At 49.2% G+C, this 20,802-nt stretch overlaps 1 protein-coding gene across 1 annotated transcript; it reads right to left on the reverse strand.

Annotated features, from left to right (window-relative positions):
* Nucleotides 1–2,633: 2,633 nt before the first annotated feature.
* LOC134349840 (uncharacterized) lies at nt 2,634–19,969 on the reverse strand. The gene is made up of 2 exons (XM_063054785.1): nt 19,914–19,969; nt 2,634–11,914 (listed from the first exon to the last, which is right to left on the reverse strand). Exon 2 carries the CDS (start codon nt 11,856–11,858, stop codon nt 8,835–8,837), a length of 3,024 nt encoding a protein of 1,007 aa, XP_062910855.1. The 5' UTR covers nt 11,859–11,914; nt 19,914–19,969; the 3' UTR covers nt 2,634–8,834.
* Nucleotides 19,970–20,802: the final 833 nt, after the last annotated feature.

The following is a 20,802-nucleotide window of genomic DNA, read 5'->3' on the forward strand; positions in this document are numbered from 1 at the left end:
GACAATAGACAATAGATGCAGGAGTAGGCCATTCGGCCCTTAAAGCCAGCATTGCCATTCACCGTGATCATGGCTGATCATCTACAATCAGTACCCCATTCCTGTCTTCTCCCCATATCCCTTGACTCCACTATCTTTAAGAGCTCTATCTAACTCATTCTTGAAAGTATCCAGAGAATTGGCGTCCACTGCCTTCAGAGGCAGAGTTTGGGTGTGAGTGTGTTTTTGTGTGTGTGTGTGTGTATGTTTGGGTGTGAATGCGTTGTATGTGTGGGTGGACTGCAGCCTTCCGCCAACCCGCTGAATTCGCTGTCCAGTGAGCAGGCCAGAGACAAACTGGCCCAGGAACACATTGCAATGGTGTTTATTGGAGGTGACTGATGTGATTTCAGAACACAGACGTATTCACCCAGGCAGCGTACTTTGTCTGGTCACCACAGACAGATGATAACTCAGGCTGAGTTATTCATTCACGTCTCCACTGCAGGTGTCAGCGGGTCTGAGTCACGGGAATACAACACGAATACAGGCCCTTCAGCCAACCAGCCCATGCTGACCGCAGTAACCACTCACCTCGTCCCAATTTCCTACCTTCAGTTCGTATCCTTCTAAGCCCTGTCCCTCCACGTACCTATTCCAGTGCTGCCTAAATGATGCCATTGTACCTGTCTCAACCATTTCCGCTGGCAGCTCAGTCCATATACCCACCACCCTCTGCATCATGCCGGTGTCTGGGATTGACAGCTTTGTCCCAGAGTGGCAACGCTGAACACTGCAGGGCAGAGGGGGGAGGTTTAGAGGGAATGCGTGGGGTGGGTTTTTGTTTTACACGCTGGTGGGTGCTGGGGAAGTGGTTTAAAAATATCATATGGCATGTACGACTATTAGTCGAGGCATTGAGTTCAAAAAGGAAGTTACGTTGCAGCTTTATGAATCTCTAGTTAGGCTGCATCTGGAGTACTGCATACAGTCTGGTTGCCTCACTATAGGAAGGATGTTGAGGCTTTGGAGAGAGTGCAGAAGAGGTTTTCCTGGATTAGAGGGCATGTGGTATAACGAGTGGTTGGACAAACAATTTGTTTTCTCTGGAGCAGCGGAGGCTTCAAAGTTCAAAGTAAATTTATTATCAAAGTACATATATGTGGCCATATACAGCCCCGAGATTCGTTTTCTTGCAGGCAAAGTCAATAAGTCGAATAACCATAATAGATGAATGAAAGACCACACCGACAGGATGGACAACCAATGTGCAAAAGGCAACTAACTGCAAGTACTAAAATAATAATAATATAAATAAATAAGAAATAAATATCAAGAACATGAGATGAAGAGACCTTGAAAGTAATTGTGGTTGGTTGTGGTTCCATAAGATGGTTTTATAAGATTATGAGAGGCACAGGAAAATAAACATTTCAACCCTGGGAGAAAGATTCTAATACCAGAGGGTGTGCATTCAAGGTGAGAGAGGATAATTTCAAATGAGATGTGACAGGAAAGTTGTTTTATTTTTAATGTAAGAGTGGTGGGTGCCTGGGGTGGGGGCGGAGTCAGATACATTGGAGACTTTTAAGAGCTGTTTAGACAGGCACATGAATGTGAGGAAAGTAGAAGGATTAGTTCAGTTGGCCACTTGATTACGTATTTAATTGGTTCAGCAAAACCTTGTTCTGTGCTTTTCTAGGGGTTGGCGGAGACAGGTATTGGTTGTCAGACTGACATATGTTTACGCGGTATGGACCATGGGCAGGCAGAAGAGAATTAGATTAATCTGCCATAGTCGTTAGCACAGACACAACAGGCTGAACTGCCTGCTCGGTCTACAGGAGGGACACACCAATGCTTCCGGTTTTTTTTTTGACTCCTTAGAACTCATATCCTCATACCAGTTTTAAGAACCTCAGAGGCAGGAGGAGACCATTCAGCCCCTCAACCTGATATGAGTCCAATTTTACCCTCTCCCCCTCCCTCTTCCCCTTTCCCCGTATCACATAATCATCCAGAAATCAGTGGCCACCTCTCTGCCCCATCAAGATACAGAATTCTACAGGTTCACCACCCTCTAACATAGAACATTCCTTCCCATCTCTGTCCTAATCAGCAGTGTCCTCACCCTGAGAATGCTCCAGGTCCCAGACTCCTCAGCTGGAGGGCATGGGGATGAGGGAAAACACACCGTCTGCACCCAGCCTGACAGTAAGGCACCTGCCAGTCTCCATCCAGCTAACAGGAGTCACCTGCCACTCATTTCCATCTCATCGCCTGCAGCCTATTTAAACCCAGCTCTTATTCACAGTCCTGGTTCACCCATCGAACAGGCCAGCCTCAGCTAGTTGCCCCTAGACTTCAGTTACTTTGTTGCTTTGTATTAAGTATCTGTTCTCTCTCTTGTCTGAGACCAACTCATGCTCATTATTTTGCAGTTTATTGTTAATGCGATCCCTCACCACTATATCATCCCCATTGCTCTTCCTTTGGGCCAAACCTCCTCTACATTTCCCGCCGCAGCCCAGATGTGAACATTGCCAGACCTCCTGTCCCTTCTGACCCACCTCACCCTCTGTAGCTTGGCCCAGGGTGGGAGACCATAATGAAGTGTGCAGTTATGGGAACCTCACGTGCGTGGGATCATCATGGCCTCTGCGGTCTCCTACGTCTCCGTTGACTCGCTGGAGGGAGGGCTGGGCAGTGTAGTGTTCCTTGAGAGTTTCAGTGTGTGACTTCATGCCTAACGTGCCCCCCAATCCCACCGTCCTTACTGAACTTGTGCTATCATCACAACCCCTTTCTACAGCTCAATTTCCCACCCCCCCCACCTTAATCCATCCTCCCCACTCCTCTCCCGTGGGGCGTGGGTAGGTATCACTAGGAGAATAACAACAACATCAACTTTATTTATAGAGCACTTTTCACAGGGATGAAGAAGTTCAAAGTGCTTTACAATGGGATAAAAGTACAAACATGAATATAAAAAATAACACACAAAGATAAAGGACAAAAAGATGTTCATTAACAGCAAGGTTAAATAAATAGGCTTTGAGCTGGTGTTTAAGACCACAAGATATAGGAGCAAAAATTAGGCCATTTGGCCCATCGAGTCTGTTCCTCCATTTCATCATGGCTGATCCATTTCCCTCTCAGCCCCAATCTTCTGCCATCTCCCAGTATCCCTTCATCCCCTGACCAATCAAGAATCTATTAACCTCTGCCTTCAATATACATAAAGACTTGGCCTCCACAGCTGCCTGTGGCAAAGAATTCCAAAGACTCACCACTCTCTGGCTAAAGAAATTCCTCCTCATCTCCATTCTAAAAGGACGCCCCTTGATTCTGAGGCTGTGTCCTTTGATCCTCGACTCCCCACTATAGGAAACATCCTCTCCACATTCACTCTATCTGTGTCCTCTGGTCCTAGACTCCCCCACTATAGGAAACATCTTCTCCACATCCACTCTATCTGTCCTCTGGTCCTAGACTCCTCCACTATAGGAAACATCCTCTCCACATCCACTCTATCTGTGTCCTCTGGTCCTAGACTCCCCACTATAGGAAACATCCTCTCCACATCCACTCTATCTGTGTCCTCTGGTCCTAGACTCCCCCCACTATAGGAAACATCTTCTCCACATCCACTCTATCTGTCCTCTGGTCCTAGACTCCTCCACTATAGGAAACATCCTCTCCACATCCACTCTATCTGTGTCCTCTGGTCCTAGACTCCCCACTATAGGAAACATCCTCTCCACATCCACTCTATCTGTGTCCTCTGGTCCTAGACTCCCCCCACTATAGGAAACATCCTCTCCACATCCACTCTATCTGTGTCCTCTGGTCCTAGACTCCCCCACTATAGGAAACATCCTCTCCACATCCACTCTCTCTGTCCTCTGGTCCTTGACTCCCCCACTATAGGGAACATCCTCTCCACATCCACTCTATCTGTGTCCTCTGGTCCTAGACTCCCCACTATAGGAAACATCCTCTCCACATCCACTCTATCTGTGTCCTCTGGTCCTAGACTCCCCACTATAGGAAACATCCTCTCCACATCCACTCTATCTGTGTCCTCTGGTCCTTGACTCCCCCACTATAGGAAACATCCTCTCCACATCCACTCTATCTGTGTCCTCTGGTCCTAGACTCCCCCACTATAGGGAACATCCTCTCCACATCCACTCTCTCTGTCCTCTGGTCCTTGACTCCCCCACTATAGGAAACATCCTCTCCACATCCACTCTATCTGTCCTCTGGTCCTAGACTCCTCCACTATAGGGAACATCCTCTCCACATCCACTCTATCTGTGTCCTCTGGTCCTAGACTCCCCCACTATAGGGAACATCCTCTCCACATCCACTCTATCTGTCCTCTGGTCCTAGACTCCCCACTATAGGAAACATCCTCTCCACATCCACTCTATCTGTGTCCTCTGGTCCTAGACTCCCCACTATAGGAAACATCCTCTCCACATCCACTCTATCTGTGTCCTCTGGTCCTAGACTCCCCACTATAGGAAACATCCTCTCCACATCCACTCTATCTGTGTCCTCTGGTCCTAGACTCCCCCCACTATAGGAAACATCCTCTCCACATCCACTCTATCTGTGTCCTCTGGTCCTAGACTCCCCCACTATAGGAAACATCCTCTCCACATCCACTCTCTCTGTCCTCTGGTCCTTGACTCCCCCACTATAGGGAACATCCTCTCCACATCCACTCTATCTGTGTCCTCTGGTCCTAGACTCCCCACTATAGGAAACATCCTCTCCACATCCACTCTCTCTGTCCTCTGGTCCTTGACTCCCCCACTATAGGGAACATCCTCTCCACATCCACTCTATCTGTGTCCTCTGGTCCTAGACTCCCCACTATAGGAAACATCCTCTCCACATCCACTCTATCTGTGTCCTCTGGTCCTAGACTCCCCCACTATAGGAAACATCCTCTCCACATCCACTCTATCTGTGTCCTCTGGTCCTTGACTCCCCCACTATAGGAAACATCCTCTCCACATCCACTCTATCTGTGTCCTCTGGTCCTAGACTCCCCCACTATAGGAAACATCCTCTCCACATCCACTCTATCAAGGCCTTTCACCATTCTATGGGTTTCAATGAGGTCTTCCCTCAATCTTCTGAATTCTAATGAATACAGGCCCAGAGCCATCAGACAGTCTTCACATGACAAGCCATTCCATCCTGGAATCATAATTTTCATGAATTTCCTTTGAACCCTCTCCAGTTTCAGCACATCCTTTGGGGATAAGGGGCCCAAACCTGCTCACAATACTCCAAGTGAGGCCTCACCAGTGCTTTATAAAGCCTCAGCATTACATTCTACAAACAACACTCAAAATGCTGGAGGAACTCAGCAGGCCAGGGAGCACCTATGGAAAAGAATACAGTTGATGTTTTGGGCCGAGACCCTTCAGTAGGACTGAAGGGAAAGAAAAGGCTGGGGAGAGAGAAACACAATGTGTTTCTACCTCCATTTTTAAAACTGTTTCTACCTCCTACTCAAGATCCACAAACCCGCTTGTCCAGGTAGACCTATTGTTTCAGCTTGTACCTGCTCCACTGAACTGGTATCTAAATAATCGCTTGGATTTACAGCATCTGCAGGTTTTTCCTTGTTTGTGAATTACATACTTGCTTTTGTATTTAAAAGTGTTAACAGAGTCTGCATCCCTTATAGTTTTAGGCATTGAGTTCCAGTTTAGGAGCGTAGTTCAGAATAGCTGACCTGACAATGATCTTTTGAGGGAGATTGTTTGAATTTAAGTGATGTTGGAGTTCGAGCAGGATTATAAAACAAAAACGGTTCTGTGATGTACTCTGCTCCCAGACTACTGAGAGCTTTAAAAACAGGTAAGGGGACTTTAAAATCAATTCTAAAAAGTACAGGAAGCCGATGCAGAGTAGCTAGGACGGGAGTGATATGCTCCCACATCTGGTTTTGGTTAAGAGTTTAGCAATAGATTGTCAATAGATTGCTTTGGAACACCAGTAGACGGTGCATAGCAGTAATCTAGTCTATTCAATCTAAAGTCGTGAATTAGCTTTTCAGTATCATTATATGACAAGAATGGACAAACCTTTGAGTGACCAAGAATGGACATTTCTTAAGTGAGGAAATGCTGCTCTGGGCACTTTCTGTGGGATTTAAAATTCAAATCTGACGAAGGATAACACCCAGACTAGTTACTTCTGATTTTACAAAGGGAGCCAAGTTCATCAGAAAATTTAAGCACAAAATAATCTGTAGATGCTGGGGCAAAGCAACACTCTTTTCCATGGATGCTGCCCGACCTGCTGAGTTCCTCCAGCGTGTTGTGAGTGTTGCTCATCAGGAAATTTATCTCTTTTGGCTTTGGGACCAGCCGGAACTACTTCAGTTTGATCTCTTTGAGTTGTAGGAAATTATTGCTCATCCATTTGTTTATTGGAGCCATACCAAATGTCAGAGAAGATGGGGTGTTAACGTCATCAGGCTCAACTGAGATATACGACTGTGTCATTTCTATAGCTGTGCAAATGGGCTTTATGCTCTCTAATGATGGGGGGCAAGCATAAGGACAAGAGTTGGGGGGGGAGAGAACCAAGAGAGCTTCCCTGAGCCACAGCATAAGCTACATCGTATCTCCTAGAGAATGGGTCTCCAAGGCAGATGAAAAAATCCTCTCAGATATATGAACAAAACCAATTAAGGGCACTACCAGAGAGACCAACCCAGTTCTCCAGGTGATCTCGGAGAATGTTGTGGTCAATTGTGTCGAAGGCAGCACTTGGATCTTGAAGAATGAGAACTGGGATCTTGTTGGCTTCGGTGCTGAGCCTAAGGTCTCTGACAATTTTGGGAAGGGACGTCTCCATGCTGTGGTTTGCTCTAAAGCCTGACTGAAATGTTTTTAGAATATTCTCATTCAGAAACTTGTTGAATTGGTTGAAAATTACTTTCTCAAGAACCTAGCCCAGGCAGGGAAGATTTTATGAGTCTGTAGTTAGCTACATATATCTTATTATCAAGGTTTGACTTTTTAAGCAGGGCTTTGACAGCCGTAGTTTTGAAGGCACCTGGAAAAACTCCAGTTTCAAGGGAAGTATTAAGAATTTTCCAAACAGAATTGAAAAACTATTGAAAGAGTTCTTAAAAAGTGTGGGAGGAACAGGGGCAAGACAGCAAGTAGACAGTTTACTCTTGATACAATCTCAGAGTTGTGAATCAGAAATACTGTAAATTTTGACATAGTTGCTATCTTTGTATGAGATTGGCTGTATTGTCTTTTTACAAGATTGGTTACCAATATCTGTAACTAACTTCTCCCTAATGGAAGTAATTTTATTGATAAAAAATATTGCGAATTTGTCTCATTTTTTTGCAGTTGCTATGCTGATATTTATAGGTTGGAGCAGGGTTCAACAATCGGTTTATAGTTCAACAATATTCTTGAATCTCCTCTGTTCTCTGTAATAATCTTGGGAAAATGGGTTCTTCTTGCAGAGCATATAGCAGCATTAAGGGAGCTTAGTTTTTCCTTGAAAATATTACGATGGACTTCTAGCCCAGTTTTTCTCCATATTCTGTCAGCTACTCTGCATGATCTCTTGAGTTTGTGGAGTTCCCTTGAGCTTAACCATGATTTTGTTTTACTAAGTGATTTCTTTTTAGTGCTAAGTGGGGCCACTGTGTTTAATATATTTGTCACTTTAACATTGAAAGAATCAACCACTTACTTAGCAGTTTAGATCACATGGGTCAGAAAAACTAGCCAGCTCTGAGAACTCCACTCAGAAATGTGTTCCGGTATCAAGAAACCACTTTAAAAATGTAATTCCTTTTGTGGGGTTGGTTCCGGCTAGGAGGACATCAAAAAGTACACAAAAATGATCAGAGATAGTGGTACCAGACAGAGAGGCAGTTACAGTATGTAAGCCTTTTATGTCATTACTAAATCAAGTGTACTTCCAAGTCGATGCCTGGGCTCAGTGACCTGCTGGGTAGGATCTCGGCTGTCTAGTAAGCTCATGAGTTTGCAATTGAGAGATGATTAATATGAATATTAAAATCAGCAGAGCTGAGAGTCCTGTTGTAGTTCAATGTAACAGAGAATAAGGATTCTGAAAGTTCCGAGACAAAGCAGGTGCTGGATTTAGGAAGGTGATGAATGGTAACTCAGAGGACAGGATCCGTATCATAAATTTTAAACATATGTCCCTCAAAACTTGAAAAATTGTTGACAGACAGTAGATTGCACCTGAAATGCTTTTCGAACACGTTGGCAAGCCCGACACCTCACCCTCTCGGCCTCAGTACGCTGAAAATGTCACAGTCCGGGGGCACACAGGTCAGATAGCTGGCTATTTACATTTGGCTTTAACCAGGTCTTGGATAAGAACATAAAATCAAGGTCGTACAGAAGATAAAATCATTACAGATAAGCATGGGAGAAGACGTAAGACCACAAGACATAGGAGTGGAATTAGGCCATTCATCCCAACGAGTCTGTTCCATCATTCCACCATGGCTGATTTATTGTCCCTCTAAACCCCATTCCCCTGCCTTCTCCCTGTAACCTTTGACACCCTGACTAATCAGGAATTTATCGACCTCCACCTTAAACATACCCAATGACCCGTCTCCATTCAGCAACCACATTGTGCACACTCAGCTCCCATGGAAGATCATCAACTCCACGTTTCCTTTTGGGTGCTCCACCCATGGGACACACATTGGGATAAGGCCAATGGCATAAGGAAGAGCTCAGGCCTTTCCCCACTGCCCCTACTCCCCTAGAGTAGATCTGACTGGTGAGGTGGAGGGTTGGCTGCAGGGAGGGGGACTATCGGTAGCGGAAAACTTTGATGCAGTTGTGCATGCTGTCCACCACTGCGACGTGGCCGTCCCGCGGCAGCGCCAGGCCCCGCGGACTGCTCAGCCCGTTCTCCACCAGCACACAGGCGGGGCCCTGCGCCGGGAAGAGGATGAGGGAATGTCTCCGCCCCCAGTCCGCCACCAGCACGTTGTCCTGGCCATCAATACACACGCCCCAGGGATTGGAGAGCTGGACTGCGAGGCCAGAGCTGCCGTCGCCCAGCACGGTCAGCAGCCGCAGCTCACCGTCCAGCAGCTTCACGCAGCAGCCCCCGTCGAAGGCTCTCTCGGACACGGCCACCCGGCCCCCTCTGTTAGCGCTGATGAAATAAGGCTTGTGGAAGCCAGGCACCGCGTCGCTGCCCTGGGTTTGGCCGGTGTCCGCATCCAGGGTCAGCACTGAGACGGTGCCCTGCTTGGTGTCTGTGATGAGGAACTGGTCCTGGCTGTTGACGGTAATGCCACGGGGGTTTTGGAAGGCACCGGTGATGACAGTCAGGAGCTCACCGTGTCTGTTGTACACATCGACTGACCTGTGTGAGATGCTGGTTAGAACAACCAGGCCGTCGCCATTCACCGCCACGTCGAAGTAGATGCCCCGATCCAATTTCAGCTGCTGTACTGTGTCCCCGGTCCTGTCCATCACCTGTAGCCGCCTGTTGCCGTAATCCACCACGTACAGAGTACCTGCAGTGGCGGCGTGGACCCCATAGGGCAGGTTTAGGTCTCCCCAGCCAGTGCCATATTTCCCGAACTGGCCAACCAGCTCATTCCTGTAGAACGGCCCTGCCCGCTGCCAGGCCTGGCTCAGATTGGCCTCGCTTCTGCTCTGAGCTTTGCTGGTCCTGAGGGAGAAGAGCGGGGCCGCCGTCCGAGAGTCGACAGTGGGGACTTTGTTCCGTCTGTGCTCTTCCGAGGAAGCACGGTGGGAGCCCAGACGGAGATCCCTGCCGGAGTGGGAGCCTGAACCCTTGGGCGAGGACACCTTGCCGTCTCCTTTCACCACTGGTTTTGGCTGAAATGGCAGTCTTTGGCCTGGCGACTTCATCCTCTGCTTGGGCTCTGAATGTGAGTAACTGCCCGAGCAAGCCGGCTGGCTCCTGCCCTTTTCTGTCCCGCCCGGGGCTCTCCCATGCCCGGTGGTCCTGATCTGAGGCTTGTTTTGGTGGGCCGCAGACCTTGGGCGTCCCTGAGCCCTACTGGCTGTCACGACCTCTCCTTCCTTCCTCTCTCCCAAGCCTCGAGGCGAGTTGATGAGGAAGGTCTCGGTGGAGTCGAAGGAAGAGGACCTTTGGGTGAGGTTAGTTTGCTCCAGGCACTCCCATGGCCGCTGCTGGAGCTCTGGTGGTTCCGTGTTGCTCAGGTCTAGGCAGCTCTTACTGAACTCTCTCCGCTTAAACCTCCTGGCACCTGAGGCTGCTCTGCCCCTTGCTGAGTTCCCGCTGCAGCCTTTCTCAGCCAGGGATCTGCTGCTGGTCTCTGGCCTCCAGCGGGACGTTGTTGGAGAACTGATCCCCTGCCAAGCACAGGGAGGGTGGGTGACTGCTGGTGACTGACGCAGTCCGGGGACTCCTTCCACCCGCCTCCGGTTTGCATCGGCCGCACCAACCTTCTCGTCCGAGTCCGAGTCGGAGATGAACACGGCGGTTGCCCTGAAAACGGACCCACAATCGGATGGGTGGGGAGTCTGTAACCGAGGCAAGGAATTCTCGCTGAGGTGGCCCTCGTCATCATTTGGCTTTGGCGTTGCCGCTTCGGTGCAGTGATGGCTTCGTACCTGTAGGAAAGGTTGGTGAAGATTGGTGGTGTGTACCGAGGTCTTCTGGTGGACCCATGTGGTCGAGAGCTTGCTGACAGAGCCCGGAGCGGCCAGCACTATCATAGGCACCTCTTCTCCCTCGGGGTGGGAGACACCCATGGGTGCTGGGTCCGCGGGAGGGTTTCCTTGCGGACTGCCTGACGTTTGGGCTGGGAGGCAAGGAGCTGTTGAGAGATGAGTGCTGTTCGAGGCTTGCTCCCACTGAATGGACAATGTGCTGTCCCTCCACATCGCTCCAGTGATCCCACTGGGAGAGGGATCGGCAGCGGGTTCTGTCCCTGGCTGGGATTCTGGAACGCCTCCCCTTTCTGTAGGGCAAGGGGACTGGAACCAGGCACAACCTTCTCCCAGGCCGGGAGCTCCACCTGCAGCTTTCCCCACGTACGGAGAGGGAGATGACACTTCATCGGTCATCATTGTGGGTGTCTTGTTCCCTGATCCGAGGATGGTCTCGACATCTCCCTCGCTCTCCTTGCGGCTCAGAAAGGGGACGCCCGTGGCGTCTCCCGCCATAGGACCTTCTGTCAGAGTCAGCTTCTGGTGGTCTCCCCTCCGCAGTGAGGTGCAATGAATGTGCAGTGTCCGTGTAAACGTAGCTTGCTCCGAGTTGGTTCTGCTCTGCATGTCTGAGCTACCATTCAGCTCCTCCACAGCCAAGCTACCATTTGCCTCAGCGCCCAGGCATGGGGAGGGGTCGGAGAAGTGGGTGGGCCTTTCCTCGGAAATGATCTCCCCCAGCTTTGGGCTACACGGCGGCCGAGGGACAAAACGGGGCCTTTTCAGCAGGATGACAAACCTGTTCTCCGGGGACAGAATCTCGGCAGCCTGCCGGTGAATGTCGGCGCTGCTGGTCTCAGCTCCTCGCGAGACCAAAGCCTGCAGCTCACGGGAGAGTGCAGAAATCTGGTCCTGTTTCACCTGGATTCTGGCAACACCTTCCTGGAGGCTGGTCTGGTTGGCTCGAGTCAAATCCTTTAGTTGCTGCGTCAGTTCAGCTAGTTCTTCGTGCACTGCAGCAAGGGCCGCCTCTCCGTGCTGCTGAATGCAGCCTCGGGTCTCCTCTGACCAGCAGAGGACTCTCTCATGCTCTTCAACGCTACTGCATCGGACTTCCTCAAGCCCCTGGTAGGCCTCTTTGAGCTGGGCTAACAGGCCGGTGTAATCCTCTGTCATCGCTCGGCTGGGGTTGAGGTGATGCTGGGACACGTCGAGTGGGTCTCACTCCCTTCCTGCAGAGGGGACATCACAATCAGTTATCTTGCTACCTTTGGCTACTCACTTCACTTCAAAGCGACCCCCCACCCCTTCCACCCCAGGTTTCCTCATGTTAAGGACGCCGCCCCTTTCTCCCCGTGTCTCCACCACTCCAGGACATAGAGTCACAGCACAGAAACAAGCCCTTCAGCCCATCTAGTCCATGCCAAACTGTTCTTCTGCCTAGTGTCATTGACCCATACCTGGACCATACCCCTCCTATATACTTAGCCAAACTTCTGTTAAGTGTTGAAATCAAAACCACATCCGTCATTTCTGCTGGCAATTACTGTATACTGCATGACATCATTTGATGCCAAAAAGCTTCATCTTTGTCACAGAAACAGGCCCTTTGGCCCATCTAGTTCGTGCCAAACCATTAATCTGCCTACTTCCATCGACCTGCACCTGGACCACAACCCCCCATACCCCTCCCATCCATGTACTCATCCAAACTTCTCTTAAGCATTACAATCAAATCCACATTCACCACCCTCTGAGTGAATAAGTACCCCTCTCAGGTTGGCCTTAAAACATTTCACCTTTCACCTTAACCTATGATTTCTACTTCTAGTCTCACCCAACCTGCATGTATTTATCCTATCTATACCCCTCAAAATTTTGTACACTTCTTTCAAATCTCCTCATTCTCCTACTCCAGGGAATGAAATCCCAACTGATTCAACTTGCCCCTTTAACTCAAGTTCTCAAGTCCTGACAACATCCTTGTAAATTTTCTCTGCACTCTTTTAACCTTATTGATATCTTTCCTGCACACAATACTCCAAATTAAACCTCACCAAAGTCTTATTCAACTTCAACATAATGACCCAACTCCTGTACTCAATATTTTGGTTTCTGAAGGCCAATGTGCCAAAAGCTCACTTTACTTGTTACAACACCTCACACTTGAGGTGACTTCCATTTTACGGCCACCTGGCTTTCCCTGCATAAGGATATAGAACATCGAACGGTATGGCATATTGCAGTCCATTCGGCCCACAATGTACTGTCAACCATTTAACCGACTTGAAGATCTCCCCGCCCATGTAGCCTCCATTTGTCTTTCATCCATCTAAGAGTCTTTTAAATGTCCCTAATGTATCTGCCTCTACCCCCACCCCTGGCAGTAATGTATCTGCCTCTACCACCTCCCCTGGCAATGTGTTCACAAACCCACCAGTCTCCACAAAAAAACTATCTCTGATATCACCCCTACACTTTCCTCCAATCACCTTAAAATTATGCCCCCTTGTATTAGCCATTTCCACCCTGGGGAAAAGTCTCTGGCTGTCCAATCAATGCTTCAATGTTCTATCAATGCTTCTTATCATCTTGTACACCTTGATCAAGTCACCTCTCATCCTCCTTCACTCCAAAGAGAAAAGCCTCAGTTTACTCAACCTTTCCTCATAAGATATGCTCCCTAATCCAGATTGCATCCTGGTAAATCTCCTCTGCATCCTCTCTAAAGCTTCCACATCCTTCCTGTAATGAGAAGAACAGAACTGAACACAATACTCTGCGAGTGGTCTCACCAGAGTTGCAACGTTACCTCATGGCTCTTGAACTCAATGAAGGCCAACATACCATAAGCCTTCTTAACAGCCTGTCAACTTGAGCGACTACCTCGAGACAGTCAGATCTCGGAGGATCTGTCCTGTGACCAAGACATTTCTACCATCGTGCAGAAGTCACTCCAGTGGCTCTCTTTGGTTAGGAGTTTGAGGAGGGTTGTTTTGTCACCAAAGACTCTTACAAACTTGTGTAGATCATTCTGAGTGGTTGTATCACCGTATGAAGTGTTGGCTCCAACACACGGGATTGCCAGAGGCTGGTAACTCAGCCAGCTCCATCACAGGCACAACCCTCCCCACCAGTGAGCACATCTTCAAGGGTGGTGCCTCAAAAAAGTGGCATCCATCACTTGGTTCCTTCAGGTCGTTATAGCCGGGATAGGTTCCCACTACCTATTAAATGCTCTCAGTGGCTTGTACCCCAGAAAGCCTCTGACAACCAAGATCCAGCTCCTGGCCTTCAAGTCTGGCTTAGCTACTAAGCCTAGCAGAACTGTTTCAACTGACAGGAGAAAGGATGGGGGGGTGGGGGGGTGGTGACTGGTGCCTTAAAGCCAGTCACTTCAGGCAGACAGGGCTCATCAGCCGTGGTTTTCATCTAGGAGAAGGAAAACTCTGATCTCAAACCTCCACTTGTGGCTGTACCCACACAGGGGGAAGGCTTTTGGAGTAAAACCTTGAGGTAAATATCTGGAGCTGGAGTCCCTAAGGCCGTCCTTATCTGCTGCTCATCACCTGCAGCCTATTTAAACCCAGGCCTCATCCAAAACCCTTGTTCACTCATAGAAATCAGCCAGCCTCAACTAGTTGCTCCTAGCCTTCAATTGCCTTGTTGTGTTAATGATCTGTTCTCTCTTGTTTTGTGACCCTCCCCCACCCCCCATGGTTTGTTATTTTGCAGTTTATTATCAAAGTTATCACTCACCGCTAAATCGTCTCTGCTGCTCTGCAGTTGGGTCAAGCCGCCTCTACCTTTGCTGACACAGCAGCTCCTGCTCCACCCTTCTGTGCACAGCCCAGAGACAGGCATCCCCTGCTTTTCACACAGCCGGACTTGGCATCCTTCGGTAGGGTCCCACCACCAGCCACCCCTTCCTGTCCTCTGCAGGGACCACTTTCTCCGTGACCCCCTGCCTCCCTGACACTGTCCCCTATAACAATAGCAAAATGAATGCCTGTCTGTCGTCACCATCCAGGGACATGAACAGAGAGTAACTGGCACAAAATGTTGGAGGAACTCAGCGGGTCGGGCAGCATCTATGGAAGGGAATAATCAGTTGATGCTTCGGGCTGAGAACCTTCATCAAGACTGGAATGGAAGAGGGGAAAAGCCAGAATAAAAAGGTGGATGGAGGGGAGGGGATAGAGTACAAGCTAGAAGGTGACAGGTGAGGCCAAGTGATTGGGGGAAGGAGCTGAGAAGTGATAGGTGGGAAAGGTAAAAAGCAGAGAATAAGGAGATGAGAGTGGACCGTGGGAGAAAGGGGAGGAGGAGGGGCACCGGGGGAAGTGATAGGCAGGTGGGGAGAAGAGGTAAGAGGCCAGAGTGGGGAATAGGCTGGTGTTTGCCTAAATCCCTTCCAATCTCCTCCACTGCATCGGGGGCTTCTGTATTGGTGATCCCAGGAACAGTCTGGGTGACGGCTTTGCCAAGCACCTGCTCTCTGTCCACAGAGGCCATCCCAAGATCCCAGTACATGCTATTTCAACTCCCTTCCCGGTCCCACCCTGACCTCTCTGTCCATCATCAGGAGGATCTTCACCTCATGTTCTACAACCCTGTGGTCCCGAGACTCACTCTCCATACCATCTTCCTCCTCTGACACATCCATGTTCTCTCGGCCCCATTAATATCAACCTCCCTACCTGCCTCCTCAGTCACCCATGTTACCCCACCTAGCTCCATCTGTCCATCATCTTCCCCGCCCCCCCCACCTGGTTCCACCCCTCCCTTGCACTGGCTATTTGCCCTCTAGACTCTCAGTCACAAGGTCATAGAACACGACAGCACAGAAACACCTTTGGCCCACGCCAAACCATTAATCTGCCTAGTCCCACCAACCTGCACCAAACCACGGCCTCCATATCCCTCCCATCCACGGACTCATCCAAACTTCTCATGTTCCCTTTAAATATTTCACTTTTCACACTTAACTCACGACATTGGGTTCTAGTCTCACCCAACCCCAATAGACCTGATGCAGTGTCCTGCCCCACGACCTCGACCACAGATGCTGCCCGTCTGCTCCAGCTTCCTGCACTGGATCTGGGTGTACTGTGGGGTGGGTCCACAGCGGAGAGGGACACCAAGGTGGGGGGGGGGGTAATATCTAATATCCTTGCTAGAACTGTTTGGGAGGGTTTAAACTAATTTGGGAGAGCTGTGGGAACCAGAGTGGTCAGGCTGAGGATGTGGTGGTTGGTTTACAGAGACAGTGTGTAGTGAGACTGTTAGTAAGGAGAGCACGGTGACAGCAGGATGAGTTGCAATGTAAATGTGGACAAAATCAACAGAAGTGAATACAGGACTGGAGGTGTTGTATTTGAATGCATGCAGTATACAGAATAAGGTAGATGAACTTGCCGCACAGTTAGTGATTGGCACGTATGACATTGTGGCTAAAAGAAGATTATAGCTGGGAGCTTAATGTCCAATGATACACATTGTATTGAAAGGGCAGACAGGTAGGCGAGGGGGTGGATAGCTCTGTTAGTAAAAATGAAATCAAACTCTTAGAAAGAGGTGACATACAATCGGAAGGTGACATAGAGTAATTGTGGATAGAGCTGTTTACTTAGCCCCCCACTCTACTCACTTTACCCCTATGACTGTGTGGCTAAGTACAGCTCCAACACCATAGACAAGTTTGCTGATGGCACTGCTGTTGTGGGCTGTATCAAAGGTGGTGATGGATCAGCGTATGGGGGGAGATTGAAAACTTAGCTGAGTGGTGTAATAACAACAGACTCTGTGGTAAGACCAAGGAACTGATTGTAGACTTCATGAGAATGCATGCTACTTTTCTAAGGCAATGTTTCATGTCAATGCTCAATGGTTGAGAGGGTTTTACCTGTGATGTACTGGGCTGAATCTACCAACTTTGGTGGGATTTTTCCCTCAAAGGCATTGGCGTTCCAATGCCAGTCAGCACACTTTCCACCACACATCTGTAAAAGTTTGTCAAGGTTTTCGATAACATGCCAAATATCCACAGACTCCTGAGGAAGTAGAACATAGAAATCTACAACACATTACAGACTCTTTGTAACCTACTCTAGAAACTGCCAAGAATTTCCCTACTGCACAGCCCTCTATTTTTACAAGCTCCGTGTTCCAAGAGGCTCTTAAAAGACCCTATTGTATCTGCTTCTACCACCGCCACCAGCAGTGCATTCCACACACCCACCACTCTCTGTGTGAAAAACTTACCCTTGACATCGCCTTGGTACCTATTACCAAACATCTTAAAACTATGCCCTTTCATGTTAGCCATTTCAGCCCTGAGATTGGGGCCGAGAGGAAAACGGATCAGCCATGATGAAATGGCAGAGCAGACTCGATGGGCCAAATGGCCTCATTCTGTTCCTGTATCTCATGGTCTCGTGCACTGTTGGTGCGGTGCTGCTCCAGGGTAACCCAGGCTCAAGGTGGTGAGGTAAGAGAGAACAGCTTGTACCAGCCGCCTCCAACCTGAAATGCAAGAACCCAACGCAAGCCAATCTTCCAGCAGGGATTACTTCATTGTAACTGCAAATTCTTGTCATACTTTCCTGACCAAACAATGAAATGACTGTGGGCGGTCTCGGCAGCTGGCCCCATGTGCATTCAAATTAAACATACATAAATTCTGTTAGCAGGCGGGAGGGAGCTCTGAACCCAGATGGACCACAGGTGCAAGGAGAGACTCTGGGCACACTCACCAAACTCAGCAGGATCCTTGGACAAATAGACAGTCATCATCCTTTCCCCAGGGTAGAGAGGCAAGAAGGCACAGGTTAAGGGGAGAGAGGAGAGAGTTAACAAGGAACTGAGGGGAAAGTTGTCATACACAGGGTGGTGGGTTTATGGAATGAGCTGTCAGAGGGAGTGGTAGTAGAGGCAGCTACAATAACATGTAAAAGACATTAACACAAGAGATTATATCCAGAGAAACACACGCAAAATGCTGGAGGAACTCAGCAGGTCAGGCAGCTTCTGTGGAGAGGACATCTGAACAGCTACATGGATTGGAAAGGTTTAGAAGGATATGGGCCAAATGCAGATAAATGGAACTTACTCAGGTAGACACCTTGGTCAGCACGGATGTGCTGTGCTGAAAGGCCTGTTTCTATACTCTGTGATTCACAGCAGGGTACAGGCCCTTTGGCCCACAATGTTGTGCTAACACTTTAACCTACTCTGAGATCTATTTACCCCTTCCCTCCCACATAACCTCCAATTTTCTATCATCCATGTGCCCGCTGGCTGTCCATGCTGTCCGCTGATGACAGGAGACCCATGTGGTTCCACTCTCTCAACCTCGGAAGTCTGGGTCCAGTGATATGAGTATTCATCAAAACTGGGGTCTTCCTCCGTTGTAATGGATGGCTATGACATCTCCCGTGCCTGGCCGTGCCCTTCGCTCTCCACGGAGTGTTGCTACACCACCTGCTTGGCTGTGGGATCTCGTCCGCTCAGTCTGCCAGAGCGGGCTTCACACACTGGGACAGGCATGTCCCTATCTCTCCGGGGCATGAGGCCGCCTGTTGGTGTACTGGGGTGTGGCCACTGTCGCATACAAACAGCTACCTGGAGCCACAGGTGAGAGCTGACTGTCCGGTGGAGACCAAAGGTGCGGGATCTGCCCCAGAAAGGACCCGACAAGCTCCTTCAGCAGAGGTGCTAGCCCTCCCTGGACACCCCGTACGCCCTTTGTCTAAAACTCTATCATACCTGGTTCCACACCCCTAACACTGATATGTACCACCCTGTTAAAAGCACACTTGACCCTCAGATCTTCTGTAAAGTTCCCTCCCCATCACTATAAATGGATGCCCTCTAGTGCTGGGCATTTCGACCCCGGGGAAAAGACAGCAATGGCTATCAATGCCTCTCATAACATTAGAAATCTCTCTCAGGCCTCTGCTCAATCCTCAGTGCTGCAGAGAAAACAAGACATGTTTGCCCATTCTCTCCTCATGGCACATGCCCTCTCATCCTGGTAAATCTCTTCTGCGTCCTCTCTGAAACCTCGACAGCCTTGCAGAACTGTTTGCAATACTCCAGATGCGGCCGAACTAGAGTTTTATAAAGCTGCCTATCGTTTGAACTCAACGCCTCGACGAACGAAGGCAAACAGGCCATACGCTTTCTTAACCACCCTGAGAACCACTTTCTGGGAGCTGTGAACTTGGACCCCAAGGTCCCTCTGCTCATCAACACTGTTAAGGGTCTTGCTCTCGATTGTGTATTGACTCTTTTTATTTGACCTACCAAGGTGCAACATTTCACATTCGGCCGGGATAAACTCCACCTGCCATTCCTCCGCTCATATCGGTATCCGGTCTATATCCCGCGGTACTCTTAGCCAGTCTTCGCTATCCACAGCATCACCAATATCTGAGTCGTCTACAAACAACCCCTCACTTTTCAATCAGACGGGATCGGAGTTGGATTTCCGACTCGCACCACCCCCACTTCCCCCGTTCATTGCACCCCTCGTCCACCTCTGCGTCTCTGTCCCAGACACGTCAGTCAGTCGTTTGACAGCGTGTGGCTGGATATTCGCAGGTTTTCCAATGGTGGGACTGTACTTGCTCCCTCTCTGACTCTCCCATCCCTCTCAACTCGACCGCAGGTTCGAAGCCACAGCGAAAGATCGGTTTAAATTGATCTCAATGTGTCAGATGATCTGTATGTGTGCGTGCGCGCGCATATATCAGTGTGCATGTGTGTGAACATCTGTGTGTGCATAGACATTGTGTGTACTCACGCGTTTCACATGAGTACACCTGTGTCAGTGTGTGTGTACGTGTCGGTATGTACACCTGTGTCAGTGTGTGTGTGTACGTGTCAGTAGTATGTAGCCGTGTCAGAGTGTACATGTGTGTACGTGTCGGTATGTACACCTGTGTCAGTGTGTGTGTACGTGTCGGTATGTACACCTGTATCAGTGTGTGTGTGTGTACGTGTCGGTATGTATACCTGTGTCAGTGTGTGTGTACGTGTCGGTATGTATACCTGTGTCAGTGTGCGTGTGTACGTGTCGGTATGTATACCTGTGTCAGTGTGCGTGTGTACGTGTCAGTAGTATGTAGCCGTGTCAGAGTGTACATGTGTGTACGTGTCAGAGTGTGTAGCTGTGTCAGTGTACGTGTGTGTAAGGTGACGCGCTGCGAGTGGAACTGTGTGAGTTACCTGTGGGCTGCGGGTCGCCGTTCCCGTCCCGCTCGCCGCGGAGTCGCTCCTGATGACGGCAAACCTGCGCGAACCTGTCCAACCCGCCTCCCTCCCCACGGCAACCGCGGAGCTTGGCCACGTGGGGAATACCTGCCCGTTCTGCCAAACCATTGCCTAGTTACTGAACAGGGTCACTTAGCAGTGCCGCAAACATTAGTTTCGATACTGGATTAACCAGTTAACGTCCGCTCCCTGCGCGGTTACTGCAGACCCGCTGGAAAGTGCAGGGGCGCGGTTCCGTGACAAAAACCCGCGACAGGAATTCAGCAGGTCGAGCAGCATCGGCGTGGGTCTGATCTGAACCTCTCACCATTCCCACAGCCGCTGCTTGACCCGCTGACACCCTCCACCGTGTTATGTTGCCGTTGAGGCTTTGAAACTGGTTACTGTGTTAATGGGACTCGAATTAGTATGGGTATTGAGTAGTCTGGTTCAGAGGCACTGACAGATATCTACAAATTTCAGATTTGCACATGAATACATGCTTTAATAATAAATGAACCTGTGAACCTTTGAAATTATGAGGGGTAGGTTGATCGATAGATACTTTATTGATCCCAAAGGATTACACGTAGCATTACACGTATACAGATACACAGATACGCAAATATTAGAAGAGAAGTAAGAAAGAATTTTTAAAAAGTTACTTCAAACAGTCGATCACTTCCCCGGCTTTAGATTGACTCACTATGGAGCCTAATGGCCGAGGGTAAGAATGACCTCTTATGGCACTTTTTGGAGCAGCGCGGTTGTCCTAGTCTATTACTAAAAGTGCTCCTCTGTTCAGCCAAGGTGAGACACATTGTCTAGAATTTCCAGCATTTTCCATAGGGTCCTTTGTTCTACC

This window comes from Mobula hypostoma, chromosome 7 (assembly GCF_963921235.1).
Source record: "Mobula hypostoma chromosome 7, sMobHyp1.1, whole genome shotgun sequence".
NCBI lineage: Eukaryota > Metazoa > Chordata > Chondrichthyes > Myliobatiformes > Myliobatidae > Mobula > Mobula hypostoma.

What these genes read in the sequence shown, in the direction of transcription:
- LOC134349840 (XM_063054785.1), bottom strand. Translation starts at nt 11,858, where the DNA reads ATGACAGAGGATTACACCGGCCTGTTAGCCCAGCTCAAAGAGGCCTAC.